The sequence below is a fragment of the Prunus dulcis genome, chromosome 6 (genome assembly GCF_902201215.1).
Source record: "Prunus dulcis chromosome 6, ALMONDv2, whole genome shotgun sequence".
Classification (NCBI taxonomy): domain Eukaryota; kingdom Viridiplantae; phylum Streptophyta; class Magnoliopsida; order Rosales; family Rosaceae; genus Prunus; species Prunus dulcis.
The window spans coordinates 3,220,330-3,239,380 of record NC_047655.1 but is presented as its reverse complement, the minus strand read 5'-3'; the positions used below and the strand labels follow the sequence as shown (position 1 = coordinate 3,239,380).

The window sequence follows — 19,051 nt, the reverse complement described above, 5'->3', positions numbered from 1 at the left end:
AGAAGCACTTGTCATTTGTTTCTTCGGGAAGCATGCACAAGTGCTTTTTCAAGAAGCACTTCGGTTTCTTATGAAAATTTCAACGTCTTTATAATAAAAACGTTTTTGATAGAAACGCTTATAAGTAAAAGTGTTTCTTAGAGAAGCAGTTCCAAACTAGCCCTTAAGCTGCGATTGTCAAACAAATGGTGTGAAGGCTTTTCATTTATATTTATTTATTCTGTGTACATTATCCCTCGGATAACACTATACAATTGAAAGTCCACCATGGTGGATGTGTATTGGTACCCCACTATCATTCAGATTCTCTGGACCATCGATAGTCTTCTCTTTCAATTTTATGAACGAATGAATTTTCACCAATGTGAGACCAAGATGTCAGCAGATCAATTTCATGGTTAATCCTAATTATGGGTCGGTCTCATAATGCATTTACTCCAATCAACCTAAAACTCTTTTATCAGTCTCATGAATCTTATTTAACAAAAAAATTAATTTTTTTAAAAAAGATAGCCATCGCAGAAAACATACTCAAATTAGTGGTCCCTGCACTAGCCATTGAAATATTCTTCAGAATATCTCCATGCAGTAAGTTTGGTTTCTACTGAGAATGAACAGGTCAATTTCTATTTAAAAAAACACCTTTATCACTATCATGAAAAAAAAGTTTGTGATGAAATGGTCCTATAATCCACAGGACCTTCAATTTAAAAAATTTAAAAAGAAATAAACTAGAATTTACAAAATCAATTACATTTCACTTGTCAACTTTCAACCATTATCATCCTGCCAACCGAGACAGGCAGGCTAAATTGCCAAATGATACTAGCACTGAGTCCTGGTCAATCTGTGCAGGCGAACAAATTTGCACCAAAGGCATCTCTATGAATTTGAGACTTTCAGCTTGCAGATGAGCAGGCCATTCGCCAAGCAAAAACAATCATACTAGAAGTATGCCACAGCCTGCAAATACATAACCACCTATTACAGATTGATTCAAATAGAAAAAGGAAAAATAATTGAAATGCACCCTGCATTAAGAGTTATGGGTATGACATAACAAAAGGTTCCGGAAACAAATTCCAAGAAGAAAAATTTACCTGACTACATATTAGACTTTGGCCACTCGAGCAATCTTCGCTAGCACTGTTCTTAAACTTCGTATGCCAGCTCCAGATTTCGAGCTCACCATCACCTGAAATAAGAACCACATTTGAAGTGATTGCGTCCTTTTCAACAATGATGCAGATAAAGTGTGTGCTTTGGCCTATCAACTGATTAAATAAAAGTATATTCCATACCGCAGGTTGGACCAACGACTTATTTGCTTTCAGGCTCTGCAAAATCAAATATGTTGTATTAAAATGGTTAGTCTCGCTAAAGAAAATGCTACTTTTATACTATCTATTAGCAGTATAAATAAGCCACATTCACCTCTTCTATTTGCATTGCACGACGTGCCACATCAATCGGGAAAACCGTATCTGTCTTCGTTAATAAAATCTGATATTTAGTCTGAGCTCTGTAAATCAAGCAATGAACATCATAAAACGTAGGCACAAGCCATATGGTTCCAGTATGCACATTTACAAAAGTGTGAGTGTGAGTGTGTGTGTGCGCGCACGCGTGAGCGCAAATATACAACATGAAGATAATAAAGAGGTCTGTATTATCTTCTACCACATAAACTGTGCAACCAAATAGTAGTTTTACAAGAGTGTCTACTGGTACCTTTCCATCAAGTCAATGAGTTCATGATCCCTTGGCTTCATTCCCCATTTTGTATCAATAAGTAAACACACTCGTTTTAGACCAACTCTTGTGGAAACATACTCCTTTACCTATTAGAAGTGCCAAAGCAAGCAGTTATATCGGCACATTTAATAAAACTTACAGGAAAAGAAGCACCAGTGATATGCTAAAAATCTGATAAATTAACTAATTTCCACTCCAGAAAACAGAGGAGAACTTAAAGTTGTACACTCACAAGCTCCACCCAAGCATCCTTAACTTCTTCTTTAGCATAAGCAAAACCATATCCAGGCAAATCAACCAAGGAGAGCTTTGATCCTAGATTGAAGAAATTAATAGTCTGCAAAGAAGCACAGTTGTCATCAGCAAACTGAACAGCTACTGAAATCAAAGAAAGCAACAAAGGCTATTTTATAACCTGAGTGAGACCAGGCTTGTCTGATGTTCGTACAACACCCCATTGTCTGGTAAGTGCATTAAGTAGTGATGATTTCCCAACATTTGACCTTCCTGAAAAGGCAATAGAAGTCAACAACATTACTTATTGTCTCATGTAAGAAGATTCCATCTGCAAAATTAAACAGTAAACTTTCTGAACCCGTCTGAAGCGATAGACCTGCATCACATCCATAAGTAATTAACAAACATAGGCATACAAACTAGTTCTCCATGAAAGTGAGAGGAAGAGGTTTGTCGTAATTTACTTTAAATTTTCATTTCTGGGGAAAAAGCCTAACCCAACTATAAAAACTGAGGTAATCATATGCTTATCAAAATAAAGTTGCGATGAAACCACTGACTATAACTCTTCTAGGTCCTAGGATAAAAGCATTTCCATTTTTCTAATACATGAAAGATGTTATTTCGCCACCAGTAATGGAAAACTGAACACACTTAATATTATGAACTCATAAATCACATCAGAAGTAAAGTACTCAAAAAGGGAATTAAAAAAAATCAATCGGATTGCATCAATGAAATAAAAGAAACTAAACACACCTGCAAATGCAATCTCTGGAAGGTCAGGAGGTGGAAATGATGATGAAACTTTTGCAGCAGCAAAAAATGTCAATTTATTTTTAAATATCTGTAAAAGGTAGTTAATGTCAATACCAATGTGATTTCATATAAAACAGTAGGAGAGGCCCGCCCTCACACTAGATTAAATTAAGCTTATTCTGAAAATATAATTGACATAAAAAAAAAATATTTAATATTAGAAACACAAAAATACTTATATAGACATGTATACACATACATTTTCCTCAATACTCTCTCTTTCTGAGCTGGTAGAGGAAGGAATATTATCCAATGGGGCAGAAAGCTCAGTGTTGTATCCTGCCCTCCTCAGCTCTATCATGCGTCTACGACCCAACAACTGCAAATACATGATAAACAAGAGTCATAATCCAAGAATTGAACAACTAGAAAATAGATATACCAAAACATTTGAAGATCTGCATATATAGAAACCTACAATTGACAATCATATATCCCAAAATCAAAAGACCAGTGCATACAAATTACATTATCTTCCACATATTTGAGGATTGAGGGGCTTGGTTGTATTGCACGAAATTGTGCATTTTTTGAGATTTCAGCCTTTTCCTCATCTTTTTCCTTCTCCTTTGTGCTTTCTGGGAAAAATGAAAAACACAAGGTGTAAGAAAAATGCAAAACTTCTACATTTGGTTGAAAAATTGCATTGCAAATTCCAACTATCTCAAAGAGAGATTTATATCACAAAAGACAGCATCTACATCCTTATTAAAGATGGAGAATACAAACTCATGGGACCAACAAAAGACCAAACACACATTTGAATAAACAGAAGTAATTGATAAAAACTGACCGTTAATAACAATGGTATCATCAAATCGTTTATTTGAGATATCATGTGGATCTAATCGAATTCGCTTCCTCTTCTTTGGCTGACCATCTATCACCTGTGATCCTTCATCCAAGATTTGATTGTCCCGCAGTTTCCTCTTGGCAGAATTTGAAAAAGAAATATGCGGGGAACTTTCACGACTTAGATCCAAACGATTGCTCAAGTCAGGCTTGAATTTGTTATGTTTCTTCAGTGCACTAGCCTGATTATCAACCTGTTTTGCACATCTATCCTTGGAAGAAAAACGTTTAGTTTCAGAAGCAGCATTCTCTAATCCATTAGAACCCCAGATAGAGCGATGATGCAAGGGAGATCTACTGTTGTTCTTTTCATTTGCAAAATCATCCTTAATTTTGGTTTTGTTGGAAACTTTTGGACTTGTAGGAGAAAAACGTTTAGTTCCAAAAGCAGTTCTCTGCAATCCATTAGAACCCCAGGTAGGCCGAGGACGCAACTTAGATCTAATGACATTGTTTTCATTGTCAAAAGAACCATCCTTTACTTGGTTCTGTCCTTTCCTAGATAAAGCCTTCCTATAAGGTGCCTCTGAATTACTAAAACGCATGGCCTCCCCAGCTGCATCCTGGTCACCATAGATTCTCTTCCTTCGCCTATCAGAATTCACAGAATTAAACTTTTCCCTTTTATCAAGAACTCCCCGACTCCCTTCTTCAGTAGCATGAAACTTTTTACCAGTTACACGTGGTTTAAGGTTCCTCTTCTTACCCTTCTCACTCTCATAGAGAGTACTGTCAGCCTTCTTTCTTCCATTATTGGAAAACTTAGAATTTCCAACAGGTATTTTGATTTTCTTGTTGAGCTTATACCTTAGTTTTGCCTCTGCAGACATGCTTTAATCACTAAAACCCGGAATTCTGAAAAATAGCAACCCACCTGGCTATCACAAGGCAAATCTCCTTTTGGCTTACACTTCAGACCAGACCACCACCCGGAGATATTGAAATTCAAGCTGATATTTGAAACCCACCTATAAAATCATATGGGAGAACAAACAATACATTGCATTTCCATTAGCATTTCAAACCAGAGGTATTTGATTGATATGATAAAAAAATAAAAAACCAATATACTAATTCTTCATATGCATATTTTAGAGTACACTGAAACCTCTTTTCAACTGAGCCTTATAAAACTACTGGGCACAGCAGAAATTGAAACTTAAGGATCAAAATGGATAAATTTCAGCATAAATTTTGACAAATTATCATCTTCAGAAAAGAAAAGCCCTTTGCAATAAAAACAGAGGCTCTGTTTGTTTCCAAGGATTTGGGACTGCATAGGGTCCTAACAATGCCAAATTCACAGTTTGGATATCCTTCAAGGAATTATATTCCATTACCAAATGTGCCCAGAAGCTCATTTGGCTAAGATGAAAGGAAATTCCAAATTCCAAATTTCATTTGGGACTTACCAGACTTCCTCCTTTCAACCTCACGTCGACGGCAAGCCATGGCAATGTTCTCACTGCAAGACCTAATTGTGAACTTGGGATTGGACCGCTACTTCAGAAATCAGCACCATCAACCCTTAAACCCTAAACCTCTAGTGAGAAGTAAGTGACTATGTCCTCATTTATTCGAATTTTATTATGATAAAAAAAATAATTACTATATTTTTTATTTATTTTTACATATGATTATCATAAACCCCAAAAAATAATATTACAACATCTTTTTTTTTTTTTTTTTTTTGGGATATTACAACTTCAAGATGTTATAAATGTTACCAATGAAGAAAATCAAAAGGAAAAACATTTCCCTAGTTCACAAATTAAATTGTATGGATTTTATTTATGATCATTAATAAACTTTGAAAATATAATATATCACAAATGTGGGTTAGGCTAGTTAGCTAAAATAGTGTGTCATCCCTTTTGCATCTGAAATCGACCCCCCTCTTTGTATATTAGAGTAGTTAGAATATTGCTTTGTAAAAAAAAAAAAAAAAAATCATTTGAAAGTAAATTCAAATTTAGCCTACTTCATTTTTTTGGGTCTGAATTTCAATTTTAAATAAAATTTCAACATGTTTCTAATAAAAGTGATTATCAGCGTAAGTGTATCCTTCAACGGCAGTCCCAAAAGAATGCTTAATCTTTTAGAGGAGCGTTTTGTCACGCATGTTCAAGGCCCAATTCAAAGGCCCAACCCGTTGGATTGATCATGCTGGACCTCTTAGCCCATATGTCCAGATTGAATGGTAGTTGACATAATAGTTGGTGGATGTTGTAGGTGACATTGAATCTTAGCCACCAACATGTTAGGTGAGATTGAATCTTAGCCACCCAACATGTTAGGGTGATTGTCTTAGCCACCCAACATGTTAGGTGAGATTGAATCTTAGCCACCCCATTATGTGGTATGATAGAAAGTGTATATAAGGAGGATGTCACATTGTGAATCCTCACCTCACAACTTGTAAAGCATTGAGTAGCAATACAAGCATATATTCTCCCAAACATTCTTGAGTGTTCTTATTGTGTTCTTGAGTGTTCTTATTGTGTTCTTGCTCTTGCAAGTGTTCTTTGCTTGTTTCGATCTTATATTGTAGGAAGGAGGCTGACTTAGCTTGTTCGAGAGGCGATCAAGTCTAAGGCCGCACGGAAGGAAGACTCCGAAAAAGTCATCCCGTGACAGTTGGTATCAGAGCAAAAGCTCGAATCATTCAAAGAAGCATGTCGAAGAGCGGATCATCAGATGTGGAGACAGACCTGTCCAAGGTCAACATGGATCGTGGGGGCAAATCAAAGAGGGAACGATCTAGAGATGCGGTGGCCGTGATGGAGAAGCGGCTTTCTAAGATGGAGAATGCCGTGGTCGAGCTCGATCAGCGACTCGAAGAGGACGTCCTTACGAAGGGGGGCTTCGAAACTGTAGCGGATGAGCTTCAAGGCCAATTCCAGGGAGTCCTCAACTCCGCGCTAGACGACATCAAGCTAGATGTTCAAGCCAAGTTAGATCATTTCTTAGCGGAGCTTACTTCGCTTCGTGATGAGATGAAGGATGTGAAGGGAGATTGGGCTTTGTGCAAGGAAGTTGTCTTGAACAAGACCCGGACTCCGAAGGAACCCAAGTTGCTAGATTCTTTCAAGCCCAAATCCTATAATGGGAAGAGGGAGGCGAAGGAGCTAGACACTTTCTTGTGGAATATCGAAAGGTATTTCAAGTATCTAAAGCTCGAGGATGATGAGCCCAAGATCAATGCGGCAACGTTGTTTCTCACCGACAATGCTCTCATGTGGTGGCGTCGTCGATCTATGGAGATCGAACAAGGTACGTTTACACTTGAGACTTGGGAAGATTTTAAGAAGGATATTATGTTGCATTTCTATCCAGAGAATGCCAAGTATGAGGCAAAGGAGAAGCTAAGATGGCTGAAGCAAACTGGGAGCGTGAAGGACTACGTCGCCACGTTCACCAACCTATTGTTCGAGGTGCCTAGCATGATAGATGAAGACAAGCTCATGTACTTCATGAGTGGCCTACAGAATTGGGCCAAGCTGGAGTTACAAAGGAGACACGTCCAAACTTTGTCAGAAGCAATTGCTGCAGCTGAGTCTCTTGTAGAGTTCAAGAGGAGTGATCAAGGCGACTCCAAGTTCAACGGAAAGAAAGGTGGCAATGGATCCGGTGGGGGAGACAACAAGCCAAAAGAGGGTAGCAAGTCAGGAGACAAGTCTGACGGTCACAAGTCATCCTGGAAGAAGAATGACAAAGGTGACAAGGGGAAAGACAAGTCAAAGCTAGCTTGCTACTTCTGCGATGGACCGCACATGATGCGGGATTGTCCGAAAAAGAAAGCTCTGAATGCTATGAACCAAGAGAAGGGAGAGGAGGCCGAGAGGGAAGCAGGAATGGGGGCCATTCACCGCTTCAATGCCTTGCAGGCCAAAGGTGCTCAACCACAGGTTCAAGCTAAAGGAGTAATGTTCGTCGATGCCATGGTGAATGGCAAGACAACCCGTTGCCTGGTGGATACAGGTGCTTCGCACAACTTTATGTCCGTGCAGGAAGCAAAGAGACTTGGGTGTCGAGTCTCGAAGGAAGCAGGCAGTATGAAGACGGTGAATTCAACTGCCAAGCCCATTGATGGGGTAGCTCGTGGTGTGGAGCTACACATTGCCACTTGGAAGGGAGTAGCTGACTTCTCCGTGATCTCGATGGATGACTACGATGTCGTGCTAGGAATGGAGTTCATGGACAAGGTAAAAGCATTTCCCATTCCCTTTCACAATACTATGTGCATTACACAGGGTGGAACAATGCCATGCATGGTGCCAGTAGTGAGACAACAAAGCGGGACGAAGCTTTTGTCAGCCATGCAATTTTCCAAATCTTGGAAGAAAGGCGAACCGACGTTCCTTGCAACTATGAAGATGAATGTAGTTGAGAAGGAAGTCCAACCAGTTCCGAAAGCGGTGGAGGCAATCCTTAAGGAGTTTGCAGATGTCATGCCCAAGGAGTTGCCCAAAACCTTACCACCTAGGAGAGAGGTGGATCATGCCATTGAGTTGGAACCGGGTGCCAAACCCCCTGCCAAAGCGCCGTACCGGATGGCACCTCCTGAGTTGGAGGAATTGAGGAAGCAGTTAAAGCAGTTGTTGGACGCTGGGTACATCCAACCGTCCAAGGCCCCTTATGGTGCCCCAGTTCTTTTCCAGAAGAAGAGGGAGGGAACACTAAGGTTGTGCATCGACTACAGGGCGCTAAACAAGGTGACCATCAAAAACAAGTATCCAATCCCTTTGATTGCAGATTTGTTTTATCAGTTGGGAGGAGCGAAGTACTTCACCAAGTTGGACTTGCGCTCAGGATACTATCAAGTGAGGATCGCACCGGGAGATGAATCAAAGACCGCATGTGTGACAAGATATGGGTCTTACGAGTTCCTTGTCATGCCGTTCGGCTTGACTAATGCCCCTGCAACATTTTGCACTCTTATGAACAAGGTATTCCATCCTTTCTTGGACAAGTTTGTTGTAGTTTACATCGATGATATTGTGGTGTACAGCAATTCTCTGGAGGAACACCTTGAGCATTTGCAGAAGGTCTTCCAAGTTCTAAGGGAGAACCAGCTCTATGTGAAGAAGGAGAAGTGCTCATTTGTCCAAGAAGAGGTCGAGTTCCTTGGTCACAAGATACGGGGAGGACAATTGCTCATGGAGGAGGGCAAGGTGCGAGCCATTCAAGAGTGGGAACCACCAATCAAGGTACCTGAGTTGCGGTCTTTCCTTGGATTGGTGAACTACTATCGCAGGTTCGTCAAGGGATATTCAGCCATAGCCGCCCCCTTGACGGATTTGCTGAAGAAGAACAAGACGTGGGAGTGGACACCCCGATGCCAACATGCCTTCAATGAGTTGAAGAGGGCTCTTATGGAGGAACCAGTGCTGAGACTTCCAGATCTTAGCAAACCTTTTGAGGTACACACTGATGCATCAGATTTTGCTATTGGTGGTGTACTCATGCAGGATGGACACCCATTGGCTTTCGAGAGTCGGAAGCTCAATGACACGGAGCGGAGGTATACCGTTCAAGAGAAGGAGATGACAGCCGTAGTGCATTGCTTGCGGACTTGGAGGCACTACTTACTTGGTTCTCAGTTCGTGGTCAAGACTGACAATGTTGCCACAAGCTACTTTCAGTCCCAACAGAAGTTGTCACCCAAGCAGGCTAGGTGGCAAGACTTCTTGGCAGAGTTCGACTACAAACTAGAGTACAAACAAGGGAAGACAAATGTCGTTGCCGATGCCTTAAGCCGGAAGGCCGTACTAGCAGCTGTCACACAACCCCAGAGTTCTCTCATGCAGAGGATACGAGAGGGCTTGTTGCATGATCCCCAAGCCAAAAGTTTGTTGGAGCTTGTCAAAGATGGGAAGACAAGAAGATTTTGGCTCGATGATGGGATTCTCTATGCAACAGGGAAGAGGATCTATGTTCCAAGGTGGGACAATCTGAGACGGGAGCTACTGAAGGAGTGTCATGACTCAAAATGGGCGGGACATCCGGGCACTCATCGGACATTAGCCTTGATGAGTGAAGCTTACTATTGGCCACAGATGCGGGAAGATGTAGACTCGTTCGTGCGGACTTGCCTTGTATGCCAACAAGACAAGACATTGCAGAAGCAGCCGGGTGGGTTGCTAGAGCCACTTCTTGTTCCAACCAGACCATGGGAGAGTTTGTCCATGGACTTCATTGTGAGTCTACCCAAGTCGGAAGGGTGTGGCTCAATTTTGGTGGTAGTCGACAGATTCACCAAGTATGCTACCTTCATCCCCGCACCGGCAGATTGCAATGCGGAGGAAGCTGCACGCTTGTTTCTGAAGCATGTGGTGAAGTATTGGGGGATCCCCAAGAGTATTATCAGTGATCGTGACACTCGCTTCACTGGTAAACTTTGGACGGAGCTCTTCAGGCTACTTGGCTCACAGTTGAACTTCTCTACCAGCTTTCACCCACAAACAGACGGTCAGACGGAGAGGGTGAATGCGCTCTTGGAGCTATACTTGAGGCACTATGTGAGTGCCAACCAGCGAGATTGGGCAAAGTTGTTGGATGTTGCTCAGTTCTCGTACAACTTGCAGCAGTCGGAGTCGACAGGGTCAAGTCCTTTTGAGTTGGCAACAGGACAACAACCTATAACACCTAACACAGTGGTGTCAGGCTACACGGGGAGTAGTCCTGCTGCATACAAAACGGCCAAGGAGTGGCAGGTGACTAATGAGCTGGCTCGGGCTCAATTGGAGAAGGCAACTCGGAAGATGAAGAAATGGGCAGACAAGCATCGGCGGGGCGTTGTGTTCCAACCAGGTGATCTGGTCTTTGTGAAGCTCAACCCTTCTCAACACAAGTCAACTAGAAAATTGCACAACGCATTGTTGAGAAGATATGAGGGTCCATTTCCTATCATCCGATCCGTGGGAAGAGCTGCATACCGTGTGGAACTACCACCTCGATTGAAGATTCATCCGGTGTTCCACGTGAGCAATCTCAAGCCCTACCATGCCGACCCCGAGGAGCCAAGTCGTGGAGAGTCTCAACGAGCTCCACCTTTGATGGTGACTTCATTTGACAGGGAGGTTGAGTGCGTCATGGCCAAGCGAGAGGTACGACGCAAGGGTGTACCGAGGTACTTTGAATACTTTGTCAAATGGAAGGGCCTGCCAGAGTCCGAAGGCAATTGGGAGAAAGAAGAGTCCTTGTGGAAGTACAAGGACGTCATCGAAGCATTCGAAAAAGACGGAACTACCGCGGCAACGAGGACGTCACCGCATTAGGTGGGGGAGAATGTCACGGCCCGCATGTTCAAGGCCCAATTCAAGGCCCAACCCGTTGGATTGATCATGCTGGACCTCTTAGCCCATATGTCCAGATTCGTTGTACCATAGTTGGTAGAAGTAGTTGGTGGATGTTGGTAGGTGACATAGTTGGTGGATGGTGTTAGGTGAGATTGAATCCTAGCCACCAATATGTTAGGTGAGATTGAATCTTAGCCACCCAACATGTTAGGTGAGATTGAATCTTAGCCACCCAACATGTTAGGTGAGATTGAATCTTAGCCACCCAATATGTTAGGTGAGATTGAATCCTAGCCACCCATTATGGTGGTAGGTGGGATAGAAAGTGTATATAAGGAGGATGTCACATTGTGAATCCTCACCTCACAACTTGGAAAGCATTGAGTAGCAATACAAGCATATATTCTCCCAAACATTCTTGAGTGTTCTTATTGTGTTCTTGAGTGTTCTTATTGTGTTCTTGCTCTTGCAAGTGTTCTTTGCTTGTTTCGATCTTATATTATAGGAAGGAGGCTGACTTAGCTTGTTCGAGAGGCGATCAAGTCTAAGGCCGCACGGAAGGAAGACTCCGAAAAAGTCATCCCGTGACAATTTGGAGCCTAAGCGGCCTCCAAATCAGTCTCCGGGTTTGAGATAACTAGGCTTTAACCAAGGCCCAATTAGGTTGGAATTGGCTGGTACTCAAACTGGACGAGGTGTTCTTTTCTGGGTTGGTGTGACTAGCAATTTGCTTCACAGGCCTCTGGCTTCCTCCCAACTCCACTGTCCCAAATGAACGAATCTTTTGCTTGATTGATGCCTTTCATTTTGCTCTGGCGTTACTTGTATCATTACCTATACTTGCTGATTTCTGGCTTAATAATTAAAGTAATGGGCACAAAACAATGCATGAAACTGTACAGTTTGCACAAAATAATAAAATAATGCAGCAGATTAGTCTGTCGCAAAGCAATCTATAACATGTTTGCAGTTGGCAACTATTCCAACCAGTCTAGTCTGGAACCAAATAATTGAATCAAATCATTGACCATTATTACCTTAACCTCACCTACAGCCTACAGGTGATTGTCTTGCCCTACAAATTTCCATTCCATGTGTATTTTAATCATTTTGCCTCTAAGAACACAGGTAAGCTAACCATTAAACCTATTTCTTATTTTGTTATAAGCTCAATTCCATTATTTATTATATGATTATGGTGCCTGCTGCTCAGACCAATTCAATACAATTCTAGGTAGAAATCTAGCTGCTGGTCCATAATTGATCATCTCAATCCCTCTCATCCCCACCGTTCACACTAAACTTACGACTTTGACCCGCCCTAATTCAGCTCAAACCGGAGATTCCAACTTGAAATCTTTTCTTTCATTGAAAAACAAAAATGCTAGTAGACTTGTTTTGAGAAGAAAAAATAAATCCATACGAACAAAGACATGAATATTTTGAAAATACAAACAATGAATTAATACAATTATACAAGATGCATTGGAAAAAAGAGTCAGAGTAAGATTAGAGTTAAATCTAACCCTTCATTCTCTGTTGGTGTTGCCCTCCTCCTCATCTCACCCACACACAGTCTTCTTCTGTACAACAACTTGTACAATTGTCTATTACCTGACTATTATAATCTTTTTATCTAATCCCATATATATTCCAGATTACAAAATCGTCTAGTAATCTCTTTTATTAATCCCTCCCCGTACAAAAAACAACGCAAGCACGACAACACATCACCAACATAATTCCTTTTTCTTTTTTTTTCTCTGCCTGTAAGTTGTAACCAACCCATTTCCATGGAATTAATTATTTATTTATTTACATCCAAAAAACGACCTGTCGTTTGGGATCACCTTTGTTCAGTCAATCAACTGGGCAGTGGGCAAGCGACGAGGACGAAGAAGCGGCAGAGGAAGAAGAAGGAGTTGGTAATGGCGGTGATATCTCGTGATCATCTGGGCACATCAGATGAGGCCTGAGCTTGTTCTTCCACACCTCCCTGTAAGGTCCAGCGTCGCCACCTGTCCTCCTAGCCTCCACCACCACGAGATTCTCAGTCAATCTGTAAACCTCGACTCCAATTGCCAAATTACCATTCTGCCCCTCCATCTCCAAACCCCACTCCTTCTTCCTCCTCACCCTCAATTTCTCGGCCTTCGCGAACGCCTCCGCTCTCTCCACCACCTTCTCCACCGTCTCCTCCAACACGAAACGCTCGCCGTCCTCCGCCGAGCCGTACGAATGGTCGTCGAACAGCCCGGACAGGTCCAGTCCGGCCGAGAACGATATCAAATCGAACGCGTTCAGGCTCGTGACGACCTTCTGGTCCTCCTCGCCTCCTCCAATTTTGCTGTCGTCCATGGAGCAATCTTCGTCATAGAAGATGATCTCCTTGTACCCGCCTTTTCTGAACCATGGGTCCTTCAAGATCTCGTCGACCGTGATCCGGGTCGCCGGGTTCGTATCCATGAGGCGGCCCAAGAACCGCTTCAGATCGGACGACATCCATTTCGGGCACCGGAATTCACCTTTGTAAATCTTCTTGTACATCGCCATCAAATTCGGGTCGTTGAACGGCAGATACCCAGCGTTCAGCACATAGAGTATGACGCCGCATGACCACACATCCACCTTCGCTCCATCGTAGCCTTTCTTCGTCAAAATCTCCGGCGCCACGTAAGCGGGGGTCCCGCAAAGCGTGTGGAGGAGCCCGTCGGGTCGGATCTGGTCCGTCACAGCGCTGAGCCCGAAATCCGAAACCTTCAAATTCCCGTTCTCGTCGACGAGCAAATTCTCGGGCTTCAAATCGCGGTGGTAGATCCCGCGGGAATGGCAGTAACCGACGGCGGAGATGAGCTGCTGGAAGTATTTACGGCTGAGATTCTCTGAGAATCGGCCTTTTGAGACCTTAGCGAAGAGCTCGCCGCCCTTGACAAACTCCATGACGAAGTAGATCTTGGTCTTGGAGGCGAGGACCTCATAGAGCTTGACGATGTTGGGGTGGCGGAGGCGGCGCATGATAGTGATCTCGCGTTTGATGTTGGACATGAGGCTGGTGCCGGTAAGCTTCTTCTTGTTGATGACCTTGACGGCGACGCTCTGGCCGGTGCGGACATTGCGCGCGTGGTAGACTTTGGCGAAGGCCCCGCAGCCGAGGAGCTTGCCCAGCTCGTATTTCCCGAACAGGGCATTGTCAGGGACGCGCGGCGGTGGCTGAGGCCCCTGCTGCTGCTGTTCGATCTCTGGCATCGTGGGGTGCCGGGGAGAGACCGAACCGGGTGTCGGATCGGTCAGAGTTATGGGTTTTGATTGGTTGAAAGAGAGAGAGAGAGGCAGAGATATAGAGAGAAAGGGGGTTCGGAATTTAGGGATTTTTGTCGGAGGAGGATGGGAGTTTAAATTTAGAGAAAAAGGTGGAGGTTTTGAGAGGTTTCAAGAAATGGAGAGTTTTTCGGTAGAAGCTTCGGTAGAGGTTGAGTTTGTTGGCGTTTGGCTTTTAAAATGGGGAGGATATTAGCATACGCGGGAGAGAATTAACTATGTGATTATTGCAAGCCCAAAAATAAATAAATAAGCAAAAGGCCCTTTTTGGTTTGAATTATTTTTATTTTTTAAAAACTAAAATACAAATACTGTTATTTTAATTCTGTGGAGGGGCATGGAAGTGATTGGTTTCCACAGGCTGCTGCTTTTGTCGTAGTTTGAAAGACGAAAGAGATGGGGTTGCTTGGAGAGTTACCAACACGGCGGTGCCTAGAATATCGACACGTCTTTGCCGCCCGGGGTTATACGTTTACTACAGCGTGCACGTGAGTGTTTTCAGTAAAACTATACAAGCCTGTTTACTAGTAAGTAAAAACAGTAAAAGTAAAACTATTCATTTCTCTTTTACTTATAAGGATTAGTTGTTGACGAGGTCATGACTCGTGAGTTGTTGTGAGTGGTTGATATTTGTGTGAGTTGTAATGTATCTAAACATCGAAACCTAGATTTTGAATGGTGTAAAGTTTGGTAACCTACCTTGGTTTGGTTTGTAAAGGAGTGACGCTGTTAAAATGAGGTAAGAGGTTGCCTAAACAAGAATAGCACCGTTATAATTATTGTATGTACCCTTTATGTAACCATATAGGCAGGCATAAGGACAAATCGTATCTGATAGTTGCGAGAAGGTATAATAAAATATCTATGATGAAGGCTTATTTTGTGTTCCCCATTTGCGATGAGAATTTTGAACGTTCACCACAATAATGGTTTTTGTAAAGGACTCCATTTTTGTTTTGTTTTGAAATCATGGAAGCGCGTAACAATATCAAACAACTTGTGAGCACAGTAATGCCATGATGTATTGATGTGCTCATGAAGTAATCACAACAGAAATGTTCACCAATATATATAGCACAAATTAGGGGTGCGAGCGCAATCCCTTCTAACATTGATTCCTTGGCAAAAATAATAAGTATTTTGAGAATTTAGCGAGTATAAGTTGATAAAAGAGAAGTCGAAATATACAATTTTCAACAAATGAAATGTAATTGGACAAAAAAGAAATGAGAAAATTAGCTCCCACAAAAAAATAAACCCAAGAAGTCGAAGTAATAAGCCTAATTATCCCTAAGTAAAGCTTCCGCCGCTCTCCTTCCCGAAACCAAAGCGCCATCAAATGTGGCAGTGGTCCAATGGTCACCACACACATACACACCGAACCCGACTCGAGGGTCTCTCGTTGAATTGAGCGGCGGACATTGATTTGGTTGTGCAAATTTAATCCGATACGTTCTCAAATGCCTCCATGATCTCACCATTGAACTCCCAAACCAATCTGAGAGCTCCCAAACAACTTGTGTCGTCAGAGCATCATCATCCACGCCCTCAAAATATCCGACAAGCGAAACCGATACCAAAGCCTTATCTGCCGGGCCATAAGAAGGAGCCACATTGGTTGCGAAAAACATATTATTCACAATACCCTTGCCCGATCCATTGAGAAACAGAACCGGGTCGCTGACTGGAATGTTGGCTCGGTCTGCAGTGAAATACAAACAAACAGTACTTCGACCCGGTTTGATTCGACCCGGTTCGTTTACCTTGCCCGCTAAAAGCTTATTCGCTTCAGGTTGTTCAACTGCTACTATCACTCCTAGCTCGCTTTTCAAAACCTCTCCACTCTCCAGTCTCACGCTGGGCGACGACAAAGACTCCTCGTCGTCGTCGAAATCAATTGAAACGACGCGGGAATTGAAAACGAGGGAACCGGATGGCAATTTTGCCGCTAATTGTTGGGGGATCGCACCAATGCCGTTGGATGGGAGCGTGTTGTCGCCGAGGGCTAGACACTTGAAGATGAAATCGAACAACCTGGACGTCGTCCCGAGCTCTTTATCGAAGAAAATGCCGCCGAAAAACGGCTGAAAGAATCGGCCGATAACCGAATCGGAAAACCCAATTTTCCTCAACAGCTCCATCGTGGATACTTCTTCCCCGGAAGACAAAATCTCCTCGTCCGATTTCGTCAAGACCCGAAATCTCGTCAGTCCGATGAGCAATTTATCGGGAATTGATCCGATTGGGTTGGCAAGGGACTTGACGGAGGCCCAGAAATCGCGAAGCGGGTCGGATACGGTGTGGAACCGACCATCGTAGTAAATGCGGGCTCCTGAGTAGAATTTGCGGAGATTCAGGGCATTGTAGTCGAGAAGGTTTTGGGCTTCCGGGTAGGCAGTGATGAAGATTTGGAAGCCGCGGTCAAGGAGGAAGCCTTCGACGACGTCTGTTCGAACGCGGCCGCCGACGGCGTCGGAGGCTTCGAGAAGTAGGAAAGGAGTGTTTTGAGAGTTTAGGTGGGTGGCCGCGGCGAGTCCGGCGAGGCCGCCGCCTATGATTATAACAGGGGATTTGGTGGGGGTTTGTGCGGATTGGGATTTGGGGAAATCGAGAGTTGGGTTTAGAGATGATTGGGGTTTGAATTTGAAGCGGAGGAGGGTGGGATTTGAGGAGCATGATAGTGGAAAAGGGAGAGTGATCAGTTTCATTTGGGAAAGATGATGAAGTTTGTTTGGCTGATAGAAAAGTGGCTTATCTTCGCATACAATTGAAAAGATAATCTTGCGAGCACTTGCAGCCAGCCATTATTTTGATTTTCCATTTTGTTCTTTACTTTTCCCCATTCTGTTTTTTTTTTTTTTGGGGGGAAAAATTTGAAACATAATTTTGCACCACCTTAACTCTGCTTCTTTAGGTCTTTAAAAATACTACTTTCTAGGTATTCAATTAAAGCCTTGTTCAGTTCACCAAAAAAAAAAAAATTAAAGCCTTGTTCAAAGGAGTTTGAACAGTACTCGAATATTAAAAAATACATACTAAAGTCATAAGCCAATTAATTTACTATTTTCGTTCTTCATTCATTATCAATTGATTCTCGGTTGGATGCTCACATTCTAATATGGTATCAAGAGTTAAGTTATTCACACAGTAAATCCAATGACCTCATATACTCTCACATTATCCAATAAGACGAAAAAATACATCACACGTAATGCTAGTCTACTCGAAAAATATTCGCCTTACTTGAGAATTTCTCCTCTTAGAGGGGTTGCTCTAAATTGCTACTTCAACTATATAATGAGGACCAGGAGCAACTGATGTGAGAATATATTTAATTAGATTAAATTAATCGAGCACCAAAATGGACTGCAAAGTTGATACCAAAATGTCTACAAATTAGTCATTGATTATTTGGGGGCGGTGTTTAAGGTCAACAAATTTTTAATTGCATGGACCAACATGTTAGGAATTTTGAATTTAAACCTGACGACTTAAAAATACGGAGTATAAAGGAAATAAACAAAAGAAACGTATTACATATGTATGTACATTGTATTATACGCACCACGATGTGTACATGATGCTTATACATGGCAGGGGGGACGATTTAGTCGTAGCAAACAATAACTCACAATAGTTAAATTAAATTGATTTGAGTGTTAGGTTTGGAACTAGAGCTTTCTCATTAAGTTATTATTGAGACTTTTCTTGAGTTTACGAGTCGATCTTGACATACCACGCAGTTGTTTACTTTGAATATAGTCTGAATATTAAGATCGAATACTAGTTGATCTAGACATGCAACACCTGGTGATGACTATCAACAGGTTCAGTTTTGCAAATGAAGATTAGTGGAGATGCACGCAAACTGATTCGGACACTTCATGATACTTATTCATAAATATTAATATAGAAACTTGGAACTATAAACACAATGAATTGGACATTTTACATCAACGTATCCTACTCATAAACTTTTTCGACCCAAATTTTGAAAGTTGAACCATCTTTTTCTTTCCGTGTGTAAAAACTCATGTGCCAAAATCGAATAAAGAGGCGTGAGCATCTCCAATTCAAATGTAGCATCAAATAAATAAAAATTAATTAAACACAGGAGCCACAAGCTTATTGTTCTTGTAGTGTAACATCAACCATATATGTATATGAAGGCGTCAATGAATTGGGCCCCCAACAATATAGTAATGAATGGCCAACGGCCAAGCTTGAGTTTTGAAATGCATGCCATTCAAATTGCAATTCAATTGGAGAATATAAAATATAAAGCCATGGATATGCATGTGGTTTAGAAAAGAAACAAGGAACCACAGCGACTGATGTCAGAAAGGGATTATTTAAGCTACAAGGGCCAGGTGATCGTGTGACATTGACATCTCACTAGTATATTACAATTCAATTCAATCCCTTTCTTTTAGGTGGTGAGTGGTTAGCTTTTATCCTTTTGCTTGGAAACAAAACTCACTTGCAATTTCTTTCTCCTCATCCCCTTGAACTTTCAAGCAATTTAAGATTTTCTAAAGGAGATAGGGGAAGAAATCTTGTCTCATATGTAATTGTTCAAGTGAATTATATGAAAATTGAAGAAAGTTAGATTATCATGTTTAATCAGACCTTTTTTTGGATTAGATATTGATTTTCGCTTAATTATTGTGTGGTATCATTTGATAATTTTGTTCCCGTCTATCGAAAAAATACTTGAATTGTTTTTTAAAGAAGTACATAACATGTGCTTCTCCAAAAAGCGAAAATAC

The 19,051-nt window shown here is 42.0% G+C and overlaps 3 protein-coding genes across 4 annotated transcripts; all 3 read right to left on the bottom strand.

Annotated features, from left to right (window-relative positions):
- Window positions 1-528: 528 nt before the first annotated feature.
- On the bottom strand, window positions 529-5,205 carry LOC117631662. 2 transcript variants are annotated; one of them, XM_034364932.1, is made up of 12 exons: window positions 5,076-5,205; window positions 3,605-4,631; window positions 3,280-3,389; window positions 3,011-3,130; window positions 2,752-2,839; window positions 2,171-2,262; window positions 1,988-2,092; window positions 1,732-1,841; window positions 1,435-1,522; window positions 1,302-1,337; window positions 1,101-1,195; window positions 529-963 (listed from the first exon to the last, which is right to left on the bottom strand). In XM_034364932.1, exons 2-11 carry the CDS (start codon window positions 4,491-4,493, stop codon window positions 1,112-1,114), a joined length of 1,722 nt encoding a protein of 573 aa, XP_034220823.1. In that variant the 5' UTR covers window positions 4,494-4,631; window positions 5,076-5,205; the 3' UTR covers window positions 529-963; window positions 1,101-1,111. The 2 variants fall into 2 exon arrangements, with proteins under 2 accessions (XP_034220823.1, XP_034220824.1); XM_034364933.1 differs by lacking the exons at window positions 529-963; window positions 1,101-1,195; window positions 1,302-1,337; window positions 1,435-1,522 and having other exon boundaries at window positions 1,988-2,070; window positions 5,076-5,191.
- A 7,178-nt stretch (window positions 5,206-12,383) lies between these two features.
- Window positions 12,384-14,516, bottom strand: LOC117630112 (CBL-interacting serine/threonine-protein kinase 11). Its single transcript, XM_034362860.1, has one exon. The coding sequence runs from the start codon at window positions 14,208-14,210 to the stop codon at window positions 12,825-12,827; it is 1,386 nt and encodes a 461-aa protein (XP_034218751.1). The 5' UTR covers window positions 14,211-14,516; the 3' UTR covers window positions 12,384-12,824.
- Window positions 14,517-15,534: 1,018 nt separating this feature from the next.
- Window positions 15,535-17,137, bottom strand: LOC117632271 (15-cis-phytoene desaturase, chloroplastic/chromoplastic). The gene has a single exon (XM_034365711.1). The coding sequence runs from the start codon at window positions 16,988-16,990 to the stop codon at window positions 15,563-15,565; it is 1,428 nt and encodes a 475-aa protein (XP_034221602.1). The 5' UTR covers window positions 16,991-17,137; the 3' UTR covers window positions 15,535-15,562.
- Between the last annotated feature and the right edge of the window lie 1,914 nt (window positions 17,138-19,051).

What these genes read in the sequence shown, in the direction of transcription:
- LOC117630112 (XM_034362860.1), bottom strand. Translation starts at nt 14,210, where the DNA reads ATGCCAGAGATCGAACAGCAGCAGCAGGGGCCTCAGCCACCGCCGCGC.
- LOC117632271 (XM_034365711.1), bottom strand. Translation starts at nt 16,990, where the DNA reads ATGAAACTGATCACTCTCCCTTTTCCACTATCATGCTCCTCAAATCCC.
- LOC117631662 (XM_034364932.1), bottom strand. Translation starts at nt 4,493, where the DNA reads ATGTCTGCAGAGGCAAAACTAAGGTATAAGCTCAACAAGAAAATCAAA. An exon ending in CTCATTGACTTGATGGAAAG is followed by an intron (nt 1,523 to 1,731) that starts GTACCAGTAGAC and finishes CTTGATTTACAG; the next exon opens with AGCTCAGACTAAATATCAGA. An exon ending in GTGCAATGCAAATAGAAGAG is followed by an intron (nt 1,338 to 1,434) that starts GTGAATGTGGCT and finishes TTGATTTTGCAG; the next exon opens with AGCCTGAAAGCAAATAAGTC.